General features: G+C 40.7%; 4 protein-coding genes across 7 annotated transcripts in view; all 4 read right to left on the bottom strand.

The window, feature by feature from the left end:
* Positions 1–60: 60 nt before the first annotated feature.
* On the bottom strand, positions 61–3,881 carry LOC114919000 (protein turtle-like). The gene is made up of 5 exons (XM_065959950.1): positions 3,844–3,881; positions 3,672–3,753; positions 1,052–1,399; positions 731–940; positions 61–458 (listed from the first exon to the last, which is right to left on the bottom strand). Exons 2-5 carry the CDS (start codon positions 3,739–3,741, stop codon positions 187–189), a joined length of 900 nt encoding a protein of 299 aa, XP_065816022.1. The 5' UTR covers positions 3,742–3,753; positions 3,844–3,881; the 3' UTR covers positions 61–186.
* Positions 3,882–4,732: 851 nt separating this feature from the next.
* LOC109978588 (coiled-coil domain-containing protein 8-like) lies at positions 4,733–8,209 on the bottom strand. Of its 2 annotated transcripts, none has more exons than XM_065959939.1 (3): positions 8,181–8,209; positions 7,513–7,715; positions 4,733–7,375 (listed from the first exon to the last, which is right to left on the bottom strand). In XM_065959939.1, the coding sequence occupies exon 3, from the start codon at positions 5,781–5,783 to the stop codon at positions 5,181–5,183; it is 603 nt and encodes a 200-aa protein (XP_065816011.1). In that variant the 5' UTR covers positions 5,784–7,375; positions 7,513–7,715; positions 8,181–8,209; the 3' UTR covers positions 4,733–5,180. The 2 variants fall into 2 exon arrangements, with proteins under 2 accessions (XP_065816011.1, XP_065816014.1); XM_065959942.1 differs by having other exon boundaries at positions 4,733–7,358.
* Positions 8,210–11,961: 3,752 nt separating this feature from the next.
* Positions 11,962–19,112, bottom strand: LOC114918907 (B-cell receptor CD22-like). Its single transcript, XM_065959919.1, has 4 exons — positions 17,269–19,112; positions 15,882–16,139; positions 13,703–13,966; positions 11,962–12,510 (listed from the first exon to the last, which is right to left on the bottom strand). The coding sequence occupies exons 1-4, from the start codon at positions 17,546–17,548 to the stop codon at positions 12,245–12,247; spliced, it is 1,068 nt and encodes a 355-aa protein (XP_065815991.1). The 5' UTR covers positions 17,549–19,112; the 3' UTR covers positions 11,962–12,244.
* Positions 19,113–19,345: 233 nt separating this feature from the next.
* LOC114919747 (sialoadhesin-like) overlaps positions 19,346–21,675 on the bottom strand; it is a 9,370-nt gene continuing 7,040 nt past the window's right edge. For 2 of the 3 annotated variants that reach the window (XM_065959930.1, XM_065959936.1), the window contains 3 exons: positions 21,655–21,675; positions 21,001–21,345; positions 19,346–20,895 (listed from right to left, as the gene is read on the bottom strand). The exon at positions 21,655–21,675 is cut by the window's right edge and continues 189 nt beyond it. In XM_065959930.1, coding sequence (XP_065816002.1) covers positions 21,263–21,345; positions 21,655–21,675 — 104 coding nt within the window. In that variant the 3' untranslated portion in view covers positions 19,346–20,895; positions 21,001–21,262. The remainder of the gene's footprint in view (positions 20,896–21,000; positions 21,346–21,654) is intronic. The other variant, XM_065959932.1, reaches the window with a different exon arrangement.

The raw sequence follows: 21,675 nt of genomic DNA, 5'->3' as shown, positions 1-21,675 counted from the left end.
AGTAACAAACTTTTAAAGTAATTAAACTCAAGTAAAAATATTTTAAATTGTCACATTAAAGTCCTGATTAAATCTCACACACTGGTCCTTTAACTTGAATCTGTCAAAGAGACTATAGTAGTGTGTTTATTTGTAGGTGAGAGTTTCTTCTTTACACATAATATCTTCAAGAACATTTCTGCTGTTTCACTCACATTTCACATTGATAGAGACGTATCCAGACCTCTTCCTCCCCAGCTTGTTCTCAGATCCACAGTAATACTCTCCAGAGGCCGAGGGGTGAATGTAGTTGAAGACCAGCTGTGCTCCTTCATGAAGGTATTGAGGGGTCTGATTTCTCTTGTACCATTTAAAAGTAGCTGCTGGGTTAGCATCACTGCTACAGGTCAGAGTCACTGAACTGCCCTCCACTATCTCAGCAGAGGGACTCACTGACACAGAGGGAAGCTTTGGAGCATCTGGAGGAGAATCAGAGAGACCTTTGTCATCCACATCAGATGATGATGATGAACATATTACATTCTAACTTAGCTTTTGGTTTTGAAATTGAGGCTCATGACAGCTGAATAAAGGTTTTTTTTTTACATTGAAACAGATAAACAGGACACTCTATGAAAAATCTAAATAAATAACAAATACCACTGAGGTACATGCTGCTATGAGGCACCATTTAATAGTTTAAAGATTCCATCTGATGGTGTGAATCAGTGAAGACTGTAAATAAACTCACACACTGGAGGAGACGGGCACTTCTCATGTCCTGATAGAGCACAGGAGTAACTGTCTGTCTGAAGAAGCTGCTCTGGTGAATAATAAGATGAAGTGCTATGTTTGAGTTTCTGTCCGTTCCTGAACCAGATGTAGGAGGTTTGACTGGAAAGTCCACTGAGACACTGAAAGAGCAGAGCCTCATGTGGTCTGCTCACCTTCACCTGGAGATCTGAACATGTGAAGAAACGTCAACTGTTTTCACAAAACATGCACATATTAAAACATGTATTTATAATGTATTAGAAACAGTGAGCTCAGAAATATTGAGGTGAAAGATTACCTGTGACTGACAGAGTGACCCCAGGTCGACCATGATAACTGTCTTTGTTTATTATGAATCCAAACCTGTACACAGTCGAGTCTGTCTCTCTCAGGTTTGTGATTCTCAGAGTGCATTTGTTCCCATCACAGATATTCTTCACACGACCTGAATACTCTGAAACTGTTTCTACATCTTTGTAATAAAAACCATCTTTTCTAAACCAGAATGTTTTCTGAAGTGAGTTAACTTGTCTATTTATCCTCTCTGGGTATGTGAAGGTGCAGTTCATCTCCACAGTTGATCCTTTATAAGCACAGATCTGAAGAGAAGAGTAAGTCACTCTCCAGCTGTCCTGACCCTGAACCACTGTAACACAGAGCACATCAGGAAACAACCATCAACATCCATAACTTTAAAAAGAAAAAGGAAAAGTCTCTACATATGAAAAAAAACGTTTGTATCCAAACAGGAAGTAAAGCACCCTTAACATAAAACAGTATAATATCTACAATAAAAGCATAACATATTTAAAATGTAAAATAATGGAACTTCAAACATGTGATTAAAGATATGATTAATCATAAATGTGTAATTGTTTGAAAGCCCTAGTGCAGGGGTCTCCAACAGGTAGCTCGGAGCAGGCAGGTTTAAAGTAGCTCACCTATAGGTTGACCGACTGTGTTAAAAAAATAAAAATAAAAATATGTATATATATATAAAAAATGTACCTCTTCCCACTATTCATATATTTGGCCCATTAAAACAAGTGTAAAGAAGTAATGTTTTCTTGGACATTGATGTGAATTCTCAGCAACATAGCTTACAATAAGAAGTGTAAAATATTCATGTTTTTTTCTTGGACCTTGATGTGAATTTAAGATTCTTGATGAGCATTGGCTTTTTGCAATTTCACACGTGTACAAACAGTAGCTTCATTCAGCTGATGTAAATGAATGCAAGAGATTTGATTGGCCACTTTCATTTTTTCAAAGAAGCTCTCAGATGAAGAAAGGTTGGAGACCCCTGCTCTAGTGTAAAAATAGACTGTATGTTAAAATTGACGGTGCAACGGCTGCAGTCAAAGGAGAAAGATTTAGAGCGCCCCCTGCTGACTGGCTGCAGTATAGGTCAAACTCCAACCTCCTCCATGATAACAGAAAGGCCATGGGGGTCAACAATGAAATCTAAACGCATGCATCTGTTCTTCTGTTGACTGAACACACCTGAGGGATTTTTATGTTTCTCTGTACGTTAAATGTTTTCGTTAGAGGAAGTAGCGGGACGTCTTCCAGTGGATCCCTACTACGCAGACTCTGGTTGCAAATATGCAATATGTAAGCGCCCATCATGAGGATCATTTGGCTTCATCTTGTTCAACAGAAGGAGCCTGAGGGATGTTGTCCATTTGTATATACAGTTAAAGGAAGAGTAGAAGATGTTCACTTGTTTCTACAGTTAATCTGCAAGTCGTTGAGACCAGACATCATCCAGTCTGAAGGTGTAGAGAACGTTAAATGTGTTATTTAGACCTGTGAACTTTACGGTTGTAAGAGGAAGTATTGATTATCAGAGAGAAGAAAGTCACTTTAGAGATGTTATATTTAGAGGGTAATCCCTCTCCTTCACCATTGTAGGATGAAAAGACAGTTTTATGTATTTTTGATGTGGCTGGGTCAATAATGCTCGTTTAGGAAGTGAAGGGCAAGAAATTCTTCATCATCCAAACATCGGTGAGTGCTAACAAGCTAACATAAGTTAAGGTTAGCTGACGATAGTATCTGGGTCTCTGTCAGTCAGTGTTCTGGGGCAGTAATGTTCGTTAAAGGCAGGAATATTTAGATCAAGTTAACACAATCTTTAATGTCATGATGAGGAGAAGTCTGTTCTTTTGTTCCCTCACAGGGACAGCAGAGTGTCTAACAGCATTAATCCACAATCTCCTCCTCTCTGGGTTTTCTTTCAAACATTCTGTAGAAGAACAACCCGGGCTCGTCTCCTCGTCGGTTAGTGCATCACATTCAACAACAACTGTCTCTCATTTGAAACATGGAAAAATTAAACTGATAAAAAAACACTGAGACCAATAACTTCTCAGTAGCGTTCAGCTACAGAGTCTTTATCGCCCGCCAGGTGGGCGGTTCCATAAGCGTGTGATGTCATGTGAAAACTATGAATTGATTATTAAAGACTTTTTGCCATACTTGGATGGTCTGTGGTAAGTTTGCTGTTGAAGTAAGTGTGAAGACTTTAAAAAAAGCAGAACTATGAGGTGTGAGAAACAGAGCAGACACTCATACTTAAAAATACGATCTTAAAAGCTGTCAACGCATCATGGAAACAAGTTTCCATCCAAAAAATGTTAAAAAGGATGAAAAAAATACATGTCGATAGAAACTGTATGAAAGATTCTGAAAACAAACTGCTTAAGAAATAATATGAAAAAGGCGATCCAACTAAAGATCTTCCTGTTAGACATTAAAACAGATATACAATGATATACATTAAAACTGTGTTTATAGTGTTTCTGAGAACATTTCCTGTAACATCAAGCACACTTTTCAGTCTGCATTAATCAGTCCCACATCTCCTCAGATTTCCCTCTTTAGATTAAATGAATGTAACTGTAGATATGAAGTACCTGACACAGAGAGGAGGAGGACGATAAATCCACTCACTGCTGCAGTTAAAGTCATCGCTGCTCCTCTCATCTCTCTGTGTGACTTTAGGGACAATAAAACATGTTAGCAGATTAATAAGAACACAGCAGGACTCAAACAGTATCAGACATGTTGATAAATTATTCTACTTACAGTGAAGAAGGATATCGTCTGAGAGAAGACTGTCCTCCTCTGCAGTGAGTGAACAGAAGACAGATATCAGGCTGTTTTTAACGCCTACATTTCCTTCCTCTTTAGATGATTAACATATATGATCAGTCAAACAGGAAGAACTCACATCACAAAGAAGTCCTATTGGTACCAAACTTGTTTTAGGGCAAACTTATTTTTTTTACAGGACATAAAAACTGAACAAGGGGTTATCTTCAAAATGTGAGACCCTTGGGTGCAGGAGCATCAACACTGGGGTAGCCCGACTGGTGCACTGACTGATGCAGTGGTGGCCTTCAAAAACACACACAAATAAATAATAATAAATGATTTACCTTTAAAAATAACCTATTAAAATTCACCTGTTATATCTCAGTCACAAAACAAAATAATGGAAACATAAATACATTTTTAGCTTCATTCTTTATTGACACAAAAATAAGATGTATGCTAAAAGTCCAAATTTAAAGTACTTACCATTTGCACACAGTCAAACTTGCAAGATTACATGAATTAGCAATGTGTTGGTCCTGTACATGCTAGTTACTTCATTGCAAGTATGACAGTGTGCATTACCGTCCTATGCACCGGTCTTGTGAAATAGATATGCAAAGTATTTATTATTATTATTTTAACTATTTATCAAACAATTAAAAATGATTCATTGATTCAGGAGCCTTAAAAAAGAGAAGAGTCAGTTTTATCATTAGTCTCAGCTCTGACAGGGTGAATAGCCAATCACAGTTCAGGATAATTTTTTTTTTGGGGGGGGGGGGTACTCATGAGCTGGTCAAGTGGATTAATCATAAAAAGATAAAATAGATTTCATAGGAATATTTTGCAGCAGAACAGACTTCAAAAAGAAGCATGCTGAGAACAATCTTTTTTATTTTATTTATAAATTTATTTTTGAATCCCACTAATCTTTGTACAGTCCTGTACAGTTCATCTGTGCACTGAGGCAGGATGTTTAATAGTCTGCAGCTGAGTTGAACCAAGGGCTAGAGTTCAGGGAGCAGAAAAGTTCAGGTGGGCGGCAGGGCAGAGGGAGAGCAGGAACCTGAAGGGCATTAGCGCAAATAGTTCAGGAGGGAGGATGGGAGGCCGACCAAACGGTGAGAGCAGTTTGGGAAGGCGGCGGCTAGGAGATTTCTGTCTTGCCGTCAACGTAAAAACATGGGCAGGTATAGGCCAGGCCACTGACAGGCCCAAAAGAGTGGGCAGGGCCTACAACAGGGATGCAGTTGTTGGCAGGGCCTCCCACTGGGACACAGCAATGGACAGACATGCCAATGGGGAACCAGGCCTCAACAGGAACGTTAAGAGGGCTGGAGCTGAAGATGCTCTGGCAGGACAGGAGCACAGGCTGAGGTTCTGGGGCACAGGTTGGCTGAGGTTCTGGGACACAGGTTGGCTGAGGTTCTGGGGCACAGGTTGGCTGAGGCTCTGGGACACAGGTTGGCTGAGGTTCTGGGGCACAGGTTGGCTGAGGTTCTGGGACACAGTTTGGCTGAGGTTCTGGGACACAGGTTGGCTGAGGTTCTGGGACACAGGTTGGCTGAGGTTCTGGGACACAGTTTGGCTGAGGTTCTGGGACACAGGTTGGCTGAGGTTCTGGGACACAGGTTGGCTGAGGTTCTGGGACACAGTTTGGCTGAGGTTCTGGGGCACTGGGTGGTCTCAGGCTCTTGAAAGCATGAAGGCTGGGTCATTTGGAAGCACGGGGGCAGAGTTACTGGGAAGCACAGGTACTGGGTCACTGGGAACCCTGTTAGCTGAGGCTCTTGGAAGTGGGAAGGATGAGGCTCGCACACCAGTTGCTGAGTCTGAGGCTTTGAATGGCAAACCAGCTGCTGGGACTGTGGAGACTCAGGGAAGCTGGGTAACGAAGACTCGGGGGTGTTGCTCGATGGATTATACATATTATATCATAAATTAAATGATAAATTAAAATGTTTATTTATCCCATTTAGGGAGCACTGAATGATGAAGCCTGAATGTGAGAATAAAAGCCTCTCCACTAGAGGGCAGTGAAACATCAGAGAGTCAGAGTCAGGACATTTACATTTTGTCATTCATCTCTGATTGTTTGGAAAAATGAAATTTACATTTGATCCCTTTTTACATTGTTTGCAGAAGTATTTCATTGAAATTTGGTTCAGGAAGTGTAAACATTTTACATTACTCATTTACATCTGTGACACATTACAAGAGAACCATTTAAGTAAAACTTGTAAGTGAATAAAAGCAAGGATATAAGCAACAGGTGAACTAACTACAGACATTTAGATGAATGCCAAACGTGTGGTGACAGTACAACCTTTGTGCTCGGTGTGTTTCTGCTCTCTTACCGACACCACACACAGGCTACAGGTGCATTTAAATCTGACCACCTGGAATGGGCATGGTAGCTGTAGCAAACCCAGCTACAGCAATTGATGAATCCTTTATCTGTTGGTTTATGTTACTTTACTTTTTTGCTTCATGCTGTGCAATAACTCACAAACAAACCGTAAGAGCTGTACATAAAACACAACAGAAAGACAAACTTTATAAACATGCAAATAACCATTAAACCCAAAACAGGGAAAAGGACCATAAATATTTATAATATTAACACATAACAAGAGATAAGGTATAAAAATAGATAGTCAGGTTAATTTAGAACATTTTTACCAAGTCAAACAACAAAGTTAAAGAACCATATTAATAACATTTACTAACTACACCAAAGAATATATATAAATCACGTATTGATAACTATAGGCCTTAAATACACATAAAATGAGCAATTAAATTTAGCAAAAAAATCAACATAATAACTACATTTAACAGGACTCAATTAACCAAGGTCTAAGGGCGAGCGAATGAGATAGCATGGCTAAGCTGAAGGCTAGCACGCTTAAATAAATCACTGAAAACATCATAAAGATTACAAAGGTTGTACCTTGTACACCTTCCAGCTGGTTGCTAAAATGTAAGGGCGTGGATAACAGTGGGTTTTTTTAAATCAATTAACTCACTGACTGTCTACCTACCTGAGTCTTTTAATATCCGGTTTAAAGCAGGTAAGAAGCAAATACGCCTTCAAAATAAAAGCTTCCCCCACAAAACAATAAGAAACAGATGAATACAAAATTAGAATCTTCACAACAACAATTAACAATAAAGGTAAATACTTTTTAACTAGTAATACTTGTTTGATTTGTTTAAACCTGAGTCTTGTTAATGTAAAACTCATTATTAATCCTGTAAAATAATTCATAATCACTTTACAGGTGGACCACAGTAAGTCATTCACAAAGCTTAATACTAACATCATTTATCTGTTTGAAGTCATTTATTAAATGCAGGTCTAGCTGCGTTCTTGAAGGAGTCTGTCCCGAGGATTCATTCTCAAAGTGGTTTCCTGTAAGGATTTCATTGGATGAGAGTAAACTAGAGGTTTCTTCGTCCATGTTTGTTGACTGTACTGTACAATGCAGCTGGATCTGCAGCTTGCTGACCACTGGTGCTGAGAAGAAGAAAGACATGAGATTATATGATAACAGGCCAACAGTGATCATGGTAAATGATGAAAACACAATAAACAGAATGATGAAAACAATAGTTTTGTGGTTAAAGATCATGTTATGTGAGGAGTTGTTTTACCTCTGGGCTGCACCGCCGCTGTTAAAGTTAACCACAGAGTACTCAACCATCTCCTCTTGTTCTCCTTCTTCTTCTTCCTTCTTCTTCTTCTTGTGTCTTTGGGGTTTAACTGGTTGGATGTTGGAATAGAGAGGATCAGCCTGGTTCCTGGAAAAGTCGACAGTGGCATATTGAAGCTCATCCTGCTCCTCTGCTGGTTGTATCTGTGAACACCGGACAACAAAGAGTATTCAGTTATTTACAGACAGACTTTTGAAAGACAGGATTCAAGGCTTGAGTTATTTACAGAGACAGAAGTTGTAATTTTACTGAAAGCAAAAGAGGGAACTTGAGACTTGAATCAGAAACCAATCCTGTTTTTGGTGTTTCATTAAAAGCAGTTCATAATGTTATGGTTTGTCTTGTTGAATGCTGATGATCCTTGGGTGTCTTTATCATGGCCAGGAAAGCAACGCAACCCAAAAGGTCTCACTTTCCTTTTTTGGGGAGCTCTCAGAAAATCTTCAGTTTTTTGGAAAAACCCAACATGTGAAGCACCAGGATGGAGAGAGCAAAAGCTTAAGCACTTACAGCAAACAAATAGGACAAACATTGCTGAAGGCAAACAAATCAAACACTATGTCAAGAGTTCAACCGTCCCTGATTCATAAATTCAGAGACTTCCTCACCTGTTCACTGTTCTCTGGTCTGTCTCCGGCCGGCAGGCCCTCTTCTTTCTGGTGAGGAGCATTCAAATAGAAGTAAACCATATTGTTGTTTGTGAGGGTACAATGCATTAATCATGAACAAGTATTTGCTGAAAAAGAACTGCTCACATGATCCATATGACGACAAAGATGAGTATGATAATGAGGAAAATAGCAGGAACTGTCACAGCAGTCGTCAGTTTCCATCCTCCTGCTGAAACAGACAGAGACAGAAAGTTAACCTTACAAGTAAAAACACGTCATGAACACATTCTTACAACTTATTGTAATTTCTTTTGGTGAAATTGAAAAAGAAATAAGACCCAAACGAAGGACAAACACCCTGTTACTGTTAAAAACAGACTACGATACTCACTTTTGACATTTATCAAAAACATTATTGTGACAAAGACTTAAAAATGTGACGTTTAGTTCAGCATCTCAAAACTACTCAACCAGGCATGCAACAGGAGGGAACTTCATTTAACTAAAGCAAGAACCAACTCAATTAAACAAACAGTAAATGTTTCGAGCAATGCAGGAATGGAACTCACTTCAAAGATACATGAACTAAGAAAACAAGAAAACTAAATTCAAATGTTTATTAAAGCAGTATCTTTTGACCGAGTAAATTCATCTATTGCCATCCAACAAGCTATACATTTTATTTGATTTATGTTCCTCCTGTAACTCTTTGATTGTTCTATTTGCTTATTGTTTATGTGTGTGTATGTTTAGACAGATGCATTTTGCAGGTACATGTATATATATTCTTTAACTCATCAGTAGATTGTGTACAGAGGAACTGAACGGGTTCAAATGTCACTGCCATGGATTGAACAATCGTATGATCATAATTTCCTAGAAGCTGTCCTCACCCTGTCATTGTGTTCATGTTTTGTCTTGCTGTTAGTCCTGTAATGTTATGTGTTAGGATGAAAGCTGTGTATTGAATGTTGTTTATGTTAATGAGTGTTATGTTGGTTTTAAGTTGTAAGATGACACAGTCACACTGTAATGGGTGTTGTGGACCTCAGGAAGAAAAGCTGCAGCATTGCTGTAATCCAGGTCCGCCTTCCCCTCGTGCCTCAGTGTTGCAGAGGTACTGTCAGCCTAACCTTAACCTGATATCCTAAGAAACTAAACTGAACTAAACTGAACCCCTCTCGGAGTCTCTGGAAGGCGTCCTGTGAAGAATTCAATCGAGGAAGTCTTTAGTTATACCAAGAGACTGACTAATGGAGAACCTTTACGGAGGTCTATTGGGTGGCCTTCCCGACTGAATCAGAGTGTTGTTATTCCTTTAGACCGCTGTTCCTGTCATAGAGTCATATGACCTGTGAAACAGTGTGGGTGAAGCTTACCTTCCAAAACAGTCAGATGTACAGTGGAGTTATGACGTCCTCTGGTATTTTGGGCGATACAAATATAATGCCCACTGTGTTCAGGACTTGTGTTGTTTATGTTAAAGATCTGTCCTGAAGCTGTTGGTGAGTCTTCATCCTCCTTGTACCAGGTGTAATTAGCTGCTGGGTTAGCATCACTGCTACAGGTCAGAGTCACTGAACTGCCCTCCACTATCTCAGCAGAGGGACTCACTGACACAGAGGGAAGCTTTGGAGCATCTGGAGGAGAAAACATCTGTTTTAATTTCTCCTCAACATTAAAATGTTTGAATTGTCAAGATGAAAAAACAGTGCTCAGTGGGCTTTAGCTGCAGACTGTGAGTGTGAAGTAGAGCTAGAGGAAGCAGATATGATCAGCAAATTAAACCTTCAAATGAGAAATCAGCTCAATGTTGCTTTTCAAAGAAAATGTTTTTCACTCACATTTCATGGAGGAATGTCGACTCACACTGTACGAGTGAAATCAGGACAGAGCATTCACCATCATCAATAGATCTGTCTCATATGCACGACTCAAATACACACATGCCCAAAAAACACTTTCTCTCAAACACACACACACACACACATACACACACAAGCTAACTAGCAGCTAAATAATAACAAGTATTCCCTCTCAGCTGGAGGTCTGCAGATATTTCCTGCCATCGTTTCTTTTGGATTAAATAGGCGTGTCTACTGTTGCCATGGTGATTTAGGACGTTTTCTGTCAGTTTGCGCAGACACAATCAGGGGGGAAAGTCCTGAAGTCGTGGGATCTGCGCATGGCTCTGCTATGTGAGTGTGGGCAGTCGTACAACCAAAATATCAAACGTGCCAGAAAATCATCCGACCAGTCTGAAGCAGCTGATCAGACAATGATAGGCTGTCGAGCCTCAGTGTACACTGCACAACTAACAACGGGAGATCAGGCAGAATGAAAAATCAGTCGACTCAAAGATTTTGATGAAATCGTCCTGAAATGGCTCAGAGTCGCCCGGCTTCAGTAGACTGAAGGCCCGCTCTAAAGCAGCCGTTTGTTCTGAGTCTTCTGGTTTATTATAGAAACATGTGAAGCATTGTGAACTTTGTGAAGTGCAGACATAAACAATCATTAACATTACAAACTTTTAAAGTAATTAAACTCAAGTAAAAATATTTTAAACCGTCACATTAAAGTCCTGATTAAATCTCACACACTGGTCCTTTAACTTGAATCTGTCAAAGAGACTATAGTAGTGTGTTTATTTGTAGGTGAGAGTTTCTTCTTTACACATAATATCTTCAAGAACATTTCTGCTGTTTCACTCACATTTCACATTGATAGAGACGTATCCAGACCTCTTCCTCCCCAGCTTGTTCTCAGATCCACAGTAATACTCTCCAGAGGCCGAGGGTTGAATGTAGTTGAAGACCAGCTGTGCTCCTTCATGAAGGTATTGAGGGGTCTGATTTCTCTTGTACCATTTAAAAGTAGCTGCTGGGTTAGCATCACTGCTACAGGTCAGAGTCACTGAACTGCCCTCCACTATCTCAGCAGAGGGACTCACTGACACAGAGGGAAACTTTGGAGCATCTGGAGGAGAAAACATCTGTTTTAAGTTCTCCTCAACATTAAAATGTTTGAATTGTCAAGATGAAAACACTGAAATAATATTAGAGACATATCACATGAACAGAAAAGGGGATAAGAATGAGCCTGTTTCAATATATAGATAATTAATGATTCCTTTAAGTGACTCTGTTCCAGCAGCTACAATCACAGTCAAGACATCTCATAAAAACACTGAGTATAAGAACATGAAGCACATTAAAACAAGTGGATCAATTCAAACAATCTATTCTCACTAAGACAAAACTACTGATGACTCTCTCTTTATGTCTCAGTTTTAGGGACGCATCCCTCTGCTGCCCCCTTTTGGGTGGTGGTGTGTAATACATTCAGGAGTGTTGTTTTCCAGCTCCCATCGATGCTCCTCACAGCATCAGATGTTAGATATGATGTCGCATGACGAAGCATTGAACGCTTCTTGTCCACACTGGATCCATTAAATGTTTATTTCTCTGCTCTGTGAATTTCAGTTTCCCTTTGTAAACAGTATGACATCTAGTGCTTTTATTTTGAAGGTGAACAAACAGAACTGTGTTGCTTTAATACGAGCCTTTGATGGAGGCGAGCAGAATAAAGTTTTGCCTCCATGTTATCAAAAGTCAAAGCTCAACATGTCAATCACAAAATATCAACGCATCACTATCTCCACTTTGCAAAATAACTAATAACTGATAACAAGCTCTGTTGAGCGATGAGGTGTGAACAGTTCTGTTGTTTAAGAACACGTCACAAATCAGTCGAAGGTTTTTCTTTGGAACAAATTTAAGAAACTCTTCAGACGCTCACTCGGTCACGTGCTGTGAGGAGACGTTGGTACAGACAATCTCACACTGCTAACATGTATTATATAACTAACGCTCTACTCCAGCTATATTCAACATTTAAATTCAAATTAAAGATGTGTCTTTTAACCATTAGTTGTCAGTGCTCAGTGGGCTTTAGCTGCAGACTGTGAGTGTGAAGTAGAGCTAGAGGAAGCAGATATGATCAGCAAATTAAACCTTCAAATGAGAAATCAGCTCAATGTTGCTTTTCAAAGAAAATGTTTTTCACTCACATTTCACTTCAACTTTGACGTATCCAGATGTCCTCTCTCCCAGATCATTCTTAGCTTTACAGTAATACCTTCCAGAGTCAGAGGACTGAACTGAGCTGAAGACGAGCTCTGATTCTTTACTGAGTTCATGACCGTTCACGTTGTACCAGGTGTATTCAGGTGCTGGGTTAGCATCACAGCTACAGGTCACAGTCACTCTACTGTTCTCTCTGATTTCACCAGCAGGACTCACAGACGCTGAACAAACTGATGGAGCATCTTGAGGAGAGAAGAATAAAAATATAACTGAAGTGACCAAAGAAGAATGAAGTGGAATAAAGTGCTGAGGGTGCAGATTGAAACCAGCTGACAACCCCTCCCTCGATGCTCCCCTCTTCACCTGCAGAGTTTACAACAATCATTAAAGCTCAGCGTACTCTGTACGATTGTTTGAAATTCATGGAGGAATGTCGACTCACACTGTACGAGTGAAATCAGGACAGAGCATTCACCATCATCAATAGATCTGTCTCATATGCACGACTCAAATACACACATGCCCAAAAAACACTTTCTCTCAAACACACACACACACACACACACACACACACACACACACACACACACACACACACACACACACACACACACACACACACACACACACACACACACACACACACACACACACACACACACACACACACAAACACAAACACACACACACACACACACACACACACACACACACACACACACACAAACTAGCAGCTAAATAATAACAAGTATTCCCTCTCAGCTGGAGGTCTGCAGATATTTCCTGCCATCGTTTCTTTTGGATTAAACAGGCGTGTCTACTGTTGCCATGGTGATTTAGGATGTTTTCTGTCAGTTTGCGCAGACACAATCAGGGGGGAAAAGTCCTGAAGTCGTGGGATCTGCGCATGGCTCTGCTATGTGAGTGTGGGCAGTCGTACAACCAAAATATCAAACGTGCCAGAAAATCATCCGACCAGTCTGAAGCAGCTGATCAGACAATGATAGGCTGTCGAGCCTCAGTGTACACTGCACAACTAACAACGGGAGATCAGGCAGAATGAAAAATCAGTCGACTCAAAGATTTTGATGAAATCGTCCTGAAATGGCTCAGAGTCGCCCGGCTTCAGTAGACTGAAGGCCCGCTCTAAAGCAGCCGTTTGTTCTGAGTCTTCTGGTTTATTATAGAAACATGTGAAGCATTGTGAACTTTGTGAAGTGCAGACATAAACAATCATTAACATTACAAACTTTTAAAGTAATTAAACTCAAGTAAAAATATTTTAAATCGTCACATTAAAGTCCTGATTAAATCTCACACACTGGTCCTTTAACTTGAATCTGTCAAAGAGACTATAGTAGTGTGTTTATTTGTAGGTGAGAGTTTCTTCTTTACACATAATATCTTCAAGAACATTTCTGCTGTTTCACTCACATTTCACATTGATAGAGATGTATCCAGACCTCTTCCTCCCCAGCTTGTTCTCAGATCCACAGTAATACTCTCCAGAGGCCGAGGGTTGAATGTAGTTGAAGACCAGCTGTGCTCCTTCATGAAGGTATTGAGGGGTCTGATTTCTCTTGTACCATTTAAAAGTAGCTGCTGGGTTAGCATCACTGCTACAGGTCAGAGTCACTGAACTGCCCTCCACTATCTCAGCAGAGGGACTCACTGACACAGAGGGAAGCTTTGGAGCATCTGGAGGAGAAAACATCTGTTTTAATTTCTCCTCAACATTAAAATGTTTGAATTGTCAAGATGAAAACACTGAAATAATATTAGAGACATATCACATGAACAGAAAAGGGGATAAGAATGAGCCTGTTTTAATATATAGATAATTAATGATTCCTTTAAGTGACTCTGTTCCAGCAGCTACAATCACAGTCAAGACATCTCATAAAAACACTGAGTATAAGAACATGAAGCACATTAAAACAAGTGGATCAATTCAAACAATCTATTCTCACTAAGACAAAACTCCTGATGACTCTCTCTTTATGTCTCAGTTTTAGGGATGTATCTGCTGCCCCCTTTTGGCCCAGCCCCTCTACTGACCAGCTGTCACTGGTTGTTAGTTCAGCATGGATAAATGTGTCTCTCCGGCTGCTGTCCGTGGTGCTGATCAGAGGCTGGTTTGAATGACAGTTTCATGGTGTTTTTCCACATGGTGACATTAATCGTCTGTTGTGGAATTGTCTGGAATGGTTGTGTGTGTCCGTGCAGGTTAGTGCAAACCAGCGTGCTCATCTGTTTGGTTCAAAGCAGAGGACTCATAGACAGTAAATATTAATGTTTGAAGCCTGAGTGACGTCAGCCATCTGTTCCTGCAGGGGGCTCCAGAGGCTCATCGGCAGCAGTCTCCATGCTGGAAATGCTGTCTCAGTCTAACTTTCAGTCAACCTAATGACAGGCTGAGAGCTGAGGCGGGTTTTAAACCTCCTGATAAACCGTTACACCGCGCTCACCTGTCAATCATGTCAGCTACACACCTAACTATGAATAACACGTATCGTTTTCAAAATCAAAACAAAGCCGTTTGTAAAAAAAATCACCCCCCATAAAGTGTGTGCCAGTGATGACAATAACTAATCAGACCTATTTGTTTTTTAACCAGGCTGTAAACATCTTTATTTATGCTGTAAAAACAGCTTTTTTTGCATGTCATGTGTATGTGACTTCCTGTGTTCCTGCAGCCAGCCTCTAGTGGAGACTGGATGAACTGCAGGATTTTACACTTCAGCATTGGCTTCATTTTTCAGAACCGGAGGTTGCCGCTTGGGAGGACCCCAAAAATAAATATATCTGTACCGGGGCCCCAGGACAAGTATGTTATGCTGCTGTATTCTCCTTTCTTCCCTTCAAGACTCCTCTTGTTCTCGGTTCAGACTTTGTTCTGCATTACACATCACAGCGTGTCCTCACAGCATCAGATGTTAGATATGATGTCGCATGACGAAGCATTGAACGCTTCTTGTCCACACTGGATCCATGAAATGTTTATTTCTCTGCTTTGTGAATTTCAGTTTCCTTTTGTAAACAGTATAACATCTAGTGCTTTTATTTTGAAGGTGAACAAACAGAACAGTGTTGCTTTAATACGAGCCTTTGATGGAGGAGAGCAGAATAAAGTTTTGCCTCCATGTTATCAAAAGTCAAAGCTCAACATGTCAATCACAAAATATCAACGCATCACTATCTCCACTTTGCAAAATAACTAATAACTGATAACAAGCTCTGTTGAGCGATGAGGTGTGAACAGTTCTGTTGTTTAAGAACACGTCACAAATCAGTCGAAGGTTTTTCTTTGGAACAAATTTAAGAAACTCTTCAGACGCTCACTCGGTCACGTGCTGTGAGGAGACGTTGGTACAGACAATCTCACACTGCTAACATGTATTATATAACTAACACTCTACTCCAGCTATATTCAACATTTAAATTCAAATTGAAGATGTGTCTTTTAACCATTAGTTGTCAGTGCTCAGTGGGCTTTAGCTGCAGACTGTGAGTGTGAAGTAGAGCTAGAGGAAGCAGATATGATCAGCAAATTAAACCTTCAAATGAGAAATCAGCTCAATGTTGCTTTTCAAAGAAAATGTTTTTCACTCACATTTCACTTCAACTTTGACGTATCCAGATGTCCTCTCTCCCAGATCATTCTTAGCTTTACAGTAATACCTTCCAGAGTCAGAGGACTGAACTGAGCTGAAGACGAGCTCTGATTCTTTACTGAGTTCACGACCGTTCACGTTGAACCAGGTGTATTCAGGTGCTGGGTTAGCATCACAGCTACAGGTCACAGTCACTCTACTGTTCTCTCTGATTTCACCAGCAGGACTCACAGACGCTGAACAAACTGATGGAGCATCTTGAGGAGAGAAGAATAAAAATATAACTGAAGTGACCAAAGAAGAATTAAGTGGAATAAAGTGCTGAGGGTGCAGATTGAAACCAGCTGACAACCCCTCCCTCGATGCTCCCCTCTTCACCTGCAGAGTTTACAACAATCATTAAAGCTCAGCGTACTCTGTACGATTGTTTGAAATTCATGGAGGAATGTCGACTCACACTGTACGAGTGAAATCAGGACAGAGCATTCACCATCATCAATAGATCTGTCTCATATGCACGACTCAAATACACACATGCACAAAAAACACTTTCTCTCAACACACACACACACACACACACACACACACACACACACACACACACACACACACACACACACACACACACACACACACACACACACACACACACACACACACACACACACACACAAGCTTACTAGCAGCTAAATAATAACAAGTATTCCCTCTCAGCTGGAGGTCTGCAGATATTTCCTGCCATCGTTTCTTTTGGATTAAACAGGCGTGTCTACTGTTGCCATGGTGATTTAGGACGTTTTCTGTCAGTTTGCGCAGACACAATCAGGGGGGAAAAGTCCTGAAGTCGTGGGATCTGCGCATGGCTCTGCTATGTGAGTGTGGGCAGTCGTACAACCAAAATATCAAACGTGCCAGAAAATCATCCGACCAGTCTGAAGCAGCTGATCAGACAATGATAGGCTGTCGAGCCTCAGTGTACACTGCACAACTAACAACGGGAGATCAGGCAGAATGAAAAATCAGTCGACTCAAAGATTTTGATGAAATCGTCCTGAAATGGCTCAGAGTCGCCCGGCTTCAGTAGACTGAAGGCCCGCTCTAAAGCAGCCGTTTGTTCTGAGTCTTCTGGTTTATTATAGAAACATGTGAAGCATTGTGAACTTTGTGAAGTGCAGACATAAACAATCATTAACATTACAAACTTTTAAAGTAATTAAACTCAAGTAAAAATATTTTAAATCGTCACATTAAAGTCCTGATTAAATCTCACACACTGGTCCTTTAACTTGAATCTGTCAAAGAGACTATAGTAGTGTGTTTATTTGTAGGTGAGAGTTTCTTCTTTACACATAATATCTTCAAGAACATTTCTGCTGTTTCACTCACATTTCACATTGATAGAGACGTATCCAGACCTCTTCCTCCCCAGCTTGTTCTCAGATTTACAGTAATACTCTCCAGAGGCCGAGGGTTGAATGTAGTTGAAGACCAGCTGTGCTCCTTCACGACGGTATTGAGGGGTCTGATTTCTCTTGTACCATTTAAAAGTAGCTGCTGGGTTAGCATCACTGCTACAGGTCAGAGTCACTGAACTGCCCTCCACTATCTCAGCAGAGGGACTCACTGACACAGAGGGAAGCTTTGGAGCATCTGGAGGAGAAAACATCTGTTTTAATTTCTCCTCAACATTAAAATGTTTGAATTGTCAAGATGAATAAACTGAAATAATATTAGAGACATATCACATGAACAGAAAAGGGGATAAGAATGAGCCTGTTTTAATATATAGATAATTAATGATTCCTTTAAGTGACTCTGTTCCAGCAGCTACAATCACAGTCAAGACATCTCATAAAAACACTGAGTATAAGAACATGAAGCACATTAAAACAAGTGGATCAATTCAAACAATCTATTCTCACTAAGACAAAACTACTGATGACTCTCTCTTCATGTCTCAGTTTTAGGGATGTATCTGCTGCCCCCTTTTGGCCCAGCCCCTCTACTGACCAGCTGTCACTGGTTGTTAGTTCAGCATGGATAAATGTGTCTCTCCGGCTGCTGTCCGTGGTGCTGATCAGAGGCTGGTTTGAATGACAGTTTCATGGTGTTTTTCCACATGGTGACATTAATCGTCTGTTGTGGAATTGTCTGGAATGGTTGTGTGTGTCCGTGCAGGTTAGTGCAAACCAGCGTGCTCATCTGTTTGGTTCAAAGCAGAGGACTCATAGACAGTAAATATTAATGTTTGAAGCCTGAGTGACGTCAGCCATCTGTTCCTGCAGGGGGCTCCAGAGGCTCATCGGCAGCAGCCACCATGCTGGAAATGCTGTCTCAGTCTAACTTTCAGTCAACCTAATGACAGGCTGAGAGCTGAGGCGGGTTTTAAACCTCCTGATAAACCGTTACACCGCGCCCACCTGTCAATCATGTCAGCTACACACCTAACTATGAATAACACGTATCGTTTTCAAAATCAAAACAGAGCCGTTTGTAAAAAAAACTCACCCCCCATAAAGTGTGTGCCAGTGATGACAATAACTAATCAGACCTATTTGTTTTTTAACCAGGCTGTAAACATCTTTATTTATGCTGTAAAAACAGCTTTTTTTGCATGTCATGTGTATGTGACTTCCTGTGTTCCTGCAGCCAGCCTCTAGTGGAGAGTCGATGAACTGCAGGATTTTACACTTCAGCATTGGCTTCATTTTTCAGAACCGGAAGTTGCCGCTTGGGAGGACCCCAAAAATAAATATATCTGTACCGGGGCCCCAGGACAAGTATGTTACGCTGCTGTATTCTCCTTTCTTCCCTTCAGGACTCCTCTTGTTCTCGGTTCAGACTTTGTTCTGCATTACACATCACAGCGTGTCCTCACAGCATCAGATGTTTGATATGATGTCGCATGGCGAAGCATTGAACGCTTCTTGTCCACACTGGATCCATGAAATGTTTATTTCTCTGCTCTGTGAATTTCAGTTTCCTTTTGTAAACAGTATGACATCTAGTGCTTTTATTTTGAAGGTGAACAAACAGAACAGTGTTGCTTTAATACGAGCCTTTGATGGAGGAGAGCAGAATAAAGTTTTGCCTCCATGTTATCAAAAGTCAAAGCTCAACATGTCAATCACAAAATATCAACGCATCACTATCTCCACTTTGCAAAATAACTAATAACTGATAACAAGCTCTGTTGAGCGATGAGGTGTGAACAGTTCTGTTGTTTAAGAACACGTCACAAATCAGTCGAAGGTTTTTCTTTGGAACAAATTTAAGAAACTCTTCAGACGCTCACTCGGTCACGTGCTGTGAGGAGACGTTGGTACAGACAATCTCACACTGCTAACATGTATTATATAACTAACGCTCTACTCCAGCTATATTCAACATTTAGCAAATTAAACCTTCAAATGAGAAATCAGCTCAATGTTGCTTTTCAAAGAAAATGTTTTTCACTCACATTTCACTTCAACGTTGACGTATCCAGATGTCCTCTCTCCCAGATCATTCTTAGCTTTACAGTAATACCATCCAGAGTCAGAGGACTGAACTGAGCTGAAGACGAGCTCTGATTCTTTACTGAGTTCACGACCGTTCACCTTGTACCAGGTGTATTCAGGTGCTGGGTTAGCATCACAGCTACAGGTCACAGTCACTCTACTGTTCTCTCTGATTTCACCAGCAGGACTCACAGACGCTGAACAAACTGATGGAGCATCTTGAGGAGAGAAGAATAAAAATATAACTGAAGTGACCAAAGAAGAATTAAGTGGAATAAAGTGCTGAGGGTGCAGATTGAAACCAGCTGACAACCCCTCCCTCGATGCTCCCCTCTTCACCTGCAGAGTTTACAACAATCATTAAAGCTCAGCGTACTCTGTACGATTGTTTGAAATTCATGGAGGAATGTCGACTCACACTGTACGAGTGAAATCAGGACAGAGCATTCACCATCATCAATAGATCTGTCTCATATGCACGACTCAAATACACACATGCCCAAAAAACACTTTCTCTCAAACACACACACACACACACACACACACACAAACAATAACACACACACACACACACACACACACACACACACACACACACACACACACACACACACACACACACACACACACACACACACACACACACACACACACACACACACACACACACACACACACACCTCCCTGTATTCTATCTGTATTCCCTCTCAGCTGGAGGTCTGCAGATATTTCCTGCCATCGTTTCTTTTGGATTAAACAGGCGTGTCTACTGTTGCCATGGTGATTTAGGATGTTTTCTGTCAGTTTGCGCAGACACAATCAGGGGGGAAAAGTCCTGAAGTCGTGGGATCTGCGCATGGCTCTGCTATGTGAGTGTGGGCAGTCGTACAACCAAAATATCAAACGTGCCAGAAAATCATCCGACCAGTCTGAAGCAGCTGATCAGACAATGATAGGCTGTCGAGCCTCAGTGTACACTGCACAACTAACAACGGGAGATCAGGCAGAATGAAAAATCAGTCGACTCAAAAGATTTTGATGAAATCGTCCTGAAATGGATCAGTAGCTGCAGTAGTAAAAGTAGCTGCTGGGTTAGCATCACTGCTACAGGTCAGAGTCACTGAACTGCCCTCCACTATCTCAGCAGAGGGACTCACTGACACAGAGGGAAGCTTTGGAGCATCTGGAGGAGAAAACACTTTTCATTTACTTTGAAAATCAATGTCAGGTCAAACTTTTTGAAGGTTAAAATGAGGAAGAGTTAACAGGTTATAAAAAGTCAAACACTGTGGAGTAAACTTACAGACTTCAGGAGAGCGGTAATCCTCTCGTCCTTTAACAGAGCAGGAATACTTGTTATTCTCATGAACAGAGACTCTAATAGAAGACGTCTCTGCAATCATTTTTTTTTCATTTCTGTACCAGACATATGAAGGATTATCAGCCACATTACAGCTGCTGTAACACTTCAGCTCTGCCTGATTCCTTTTTCTTTCCACCTGCACCTGAAGGTCTGAACATGTGAAGAAAGTTAGAACATTAAAATAAACAAAAACAAAAAGATTCACAGTAGTATTAACTCTGAAAATGAAGAAAAAACTTAAAATGAGAATGTTACCTGTGATGGACAAAGTGACTCCTTCATCACCAGTTAAACTTCCTCCTGGTTGGTTTGTTGTGAACATGAACTTGTAAACAGCTGAGTCTCTCTCTCTCAGGTTTTTGATTCTCAGAGTGCAGACGTTCTCATGAAAAAGATACTCAACACGACCTGAGTAGTCTGGGTCTGTTCTCACATCTACAGGTCCATACCTGTCTTTAGTAAACCAGAATCTGCTCTGAACTACAGTAGTTTGTTGTCTTATTGTTGATGGGTATGTTTAGGTGCAGGGTATCTCCACTGTTGATCGTTTGACGGCACAGATCTGAGCAGAAGAGTGAGTCACTCTCCAGCCCTGAAGCACTGCAACACAGAGCACATCAGGAAGTGGAATTAGATTCATAATAACAAATAGAATGGGACACAGGTGGCCTAGCGGTTAGTGCACAAGCCCCATGTACAAAGGCTTAAGTCTTTGAGGGCGTGCAGCCAAGGTTCAAGTCCAACCTTTGGCTCTTTTCCTACATGTCATTAGCCTTGCTCTCGATAATGAATAGTGAAAAACATTGTGAATAGAATTGAATAGAATTGAAGTTGTTTTCTCTCAGCAGTAAACATTGAGTATAAACAGGTGAAATCATTATTTGATATTTGAAAGAATGACAGACTTACAGACTTCAGGAGAGCGGTAAA

The sequence above is a fragment of the Labrus bergylta genome, chromosome 1 (genome assembly GCF_963930695.1).
Source record: "Labrus bergylta chromosome 1, fLabBer1.1, whole genome shotgun sequence".
Lineage (NCBI taxonomy): Eukaryota > Metazoa > Chordata > Actinopteri > Labriformes > Labridae > Labrus > Labrus bergylta.
The sequence above is the reverse complement of the archived record's forward strand: the minus strand, read 5'-3'. Positions and strand labels throughout refer to the sequence as shown.

Coding starts and splice junctions, on each gene's coding strand:
- LOC114919000 (XM_065959950.1), bottom strand. CDS start 3,741: ATGAGAGGAGCAGCGATGACTTTAACTGCAGCAGTGAGTGGATTTATC. Junction 941..1,051: donor GGTCACTCTGTCAGTCACAG/GTAATCTTTCAC, acceptor TCACATGTTCAG/ATCTCCAGGTGAAGGTGAGC. Junction 459..730: donor GTGCCCGTCTCCTCCAGTGT/GTGAGTTTATTT, acceptor ATTCTCCTCCAG/ATGCTCCAAAGCTTCCCTCT.
- LOC109978588 (XM_065959939.1), bottom strand. CDS start 5,783: ATGTATAATCCATCGAGCAACACCCCCGAGTCTTCGTTACCCAGCTTC.
- LOC114918907 (XM_065959919.1), bottom strand. CDS start 17,548: ATGTTTTCTCCTCCAGATGCTCCAAAGCTTCCCTCTGTGTCAGTGAGT. Junction 16,140..17,268: donor CGTCTCTATCAATGTGAAAT/GTGAGTGAAACA, acceptor TCTCTCCTCAAG/ATGCTCCATCAGTTTGTTCA. Junction 12,511..13,702: donor CATCTCTATCAATGTGAAAT/GTGAGTGAAACA, acceptor TCTCTCCTCAAG/ATGCTCCATCAGTTTGTTCA.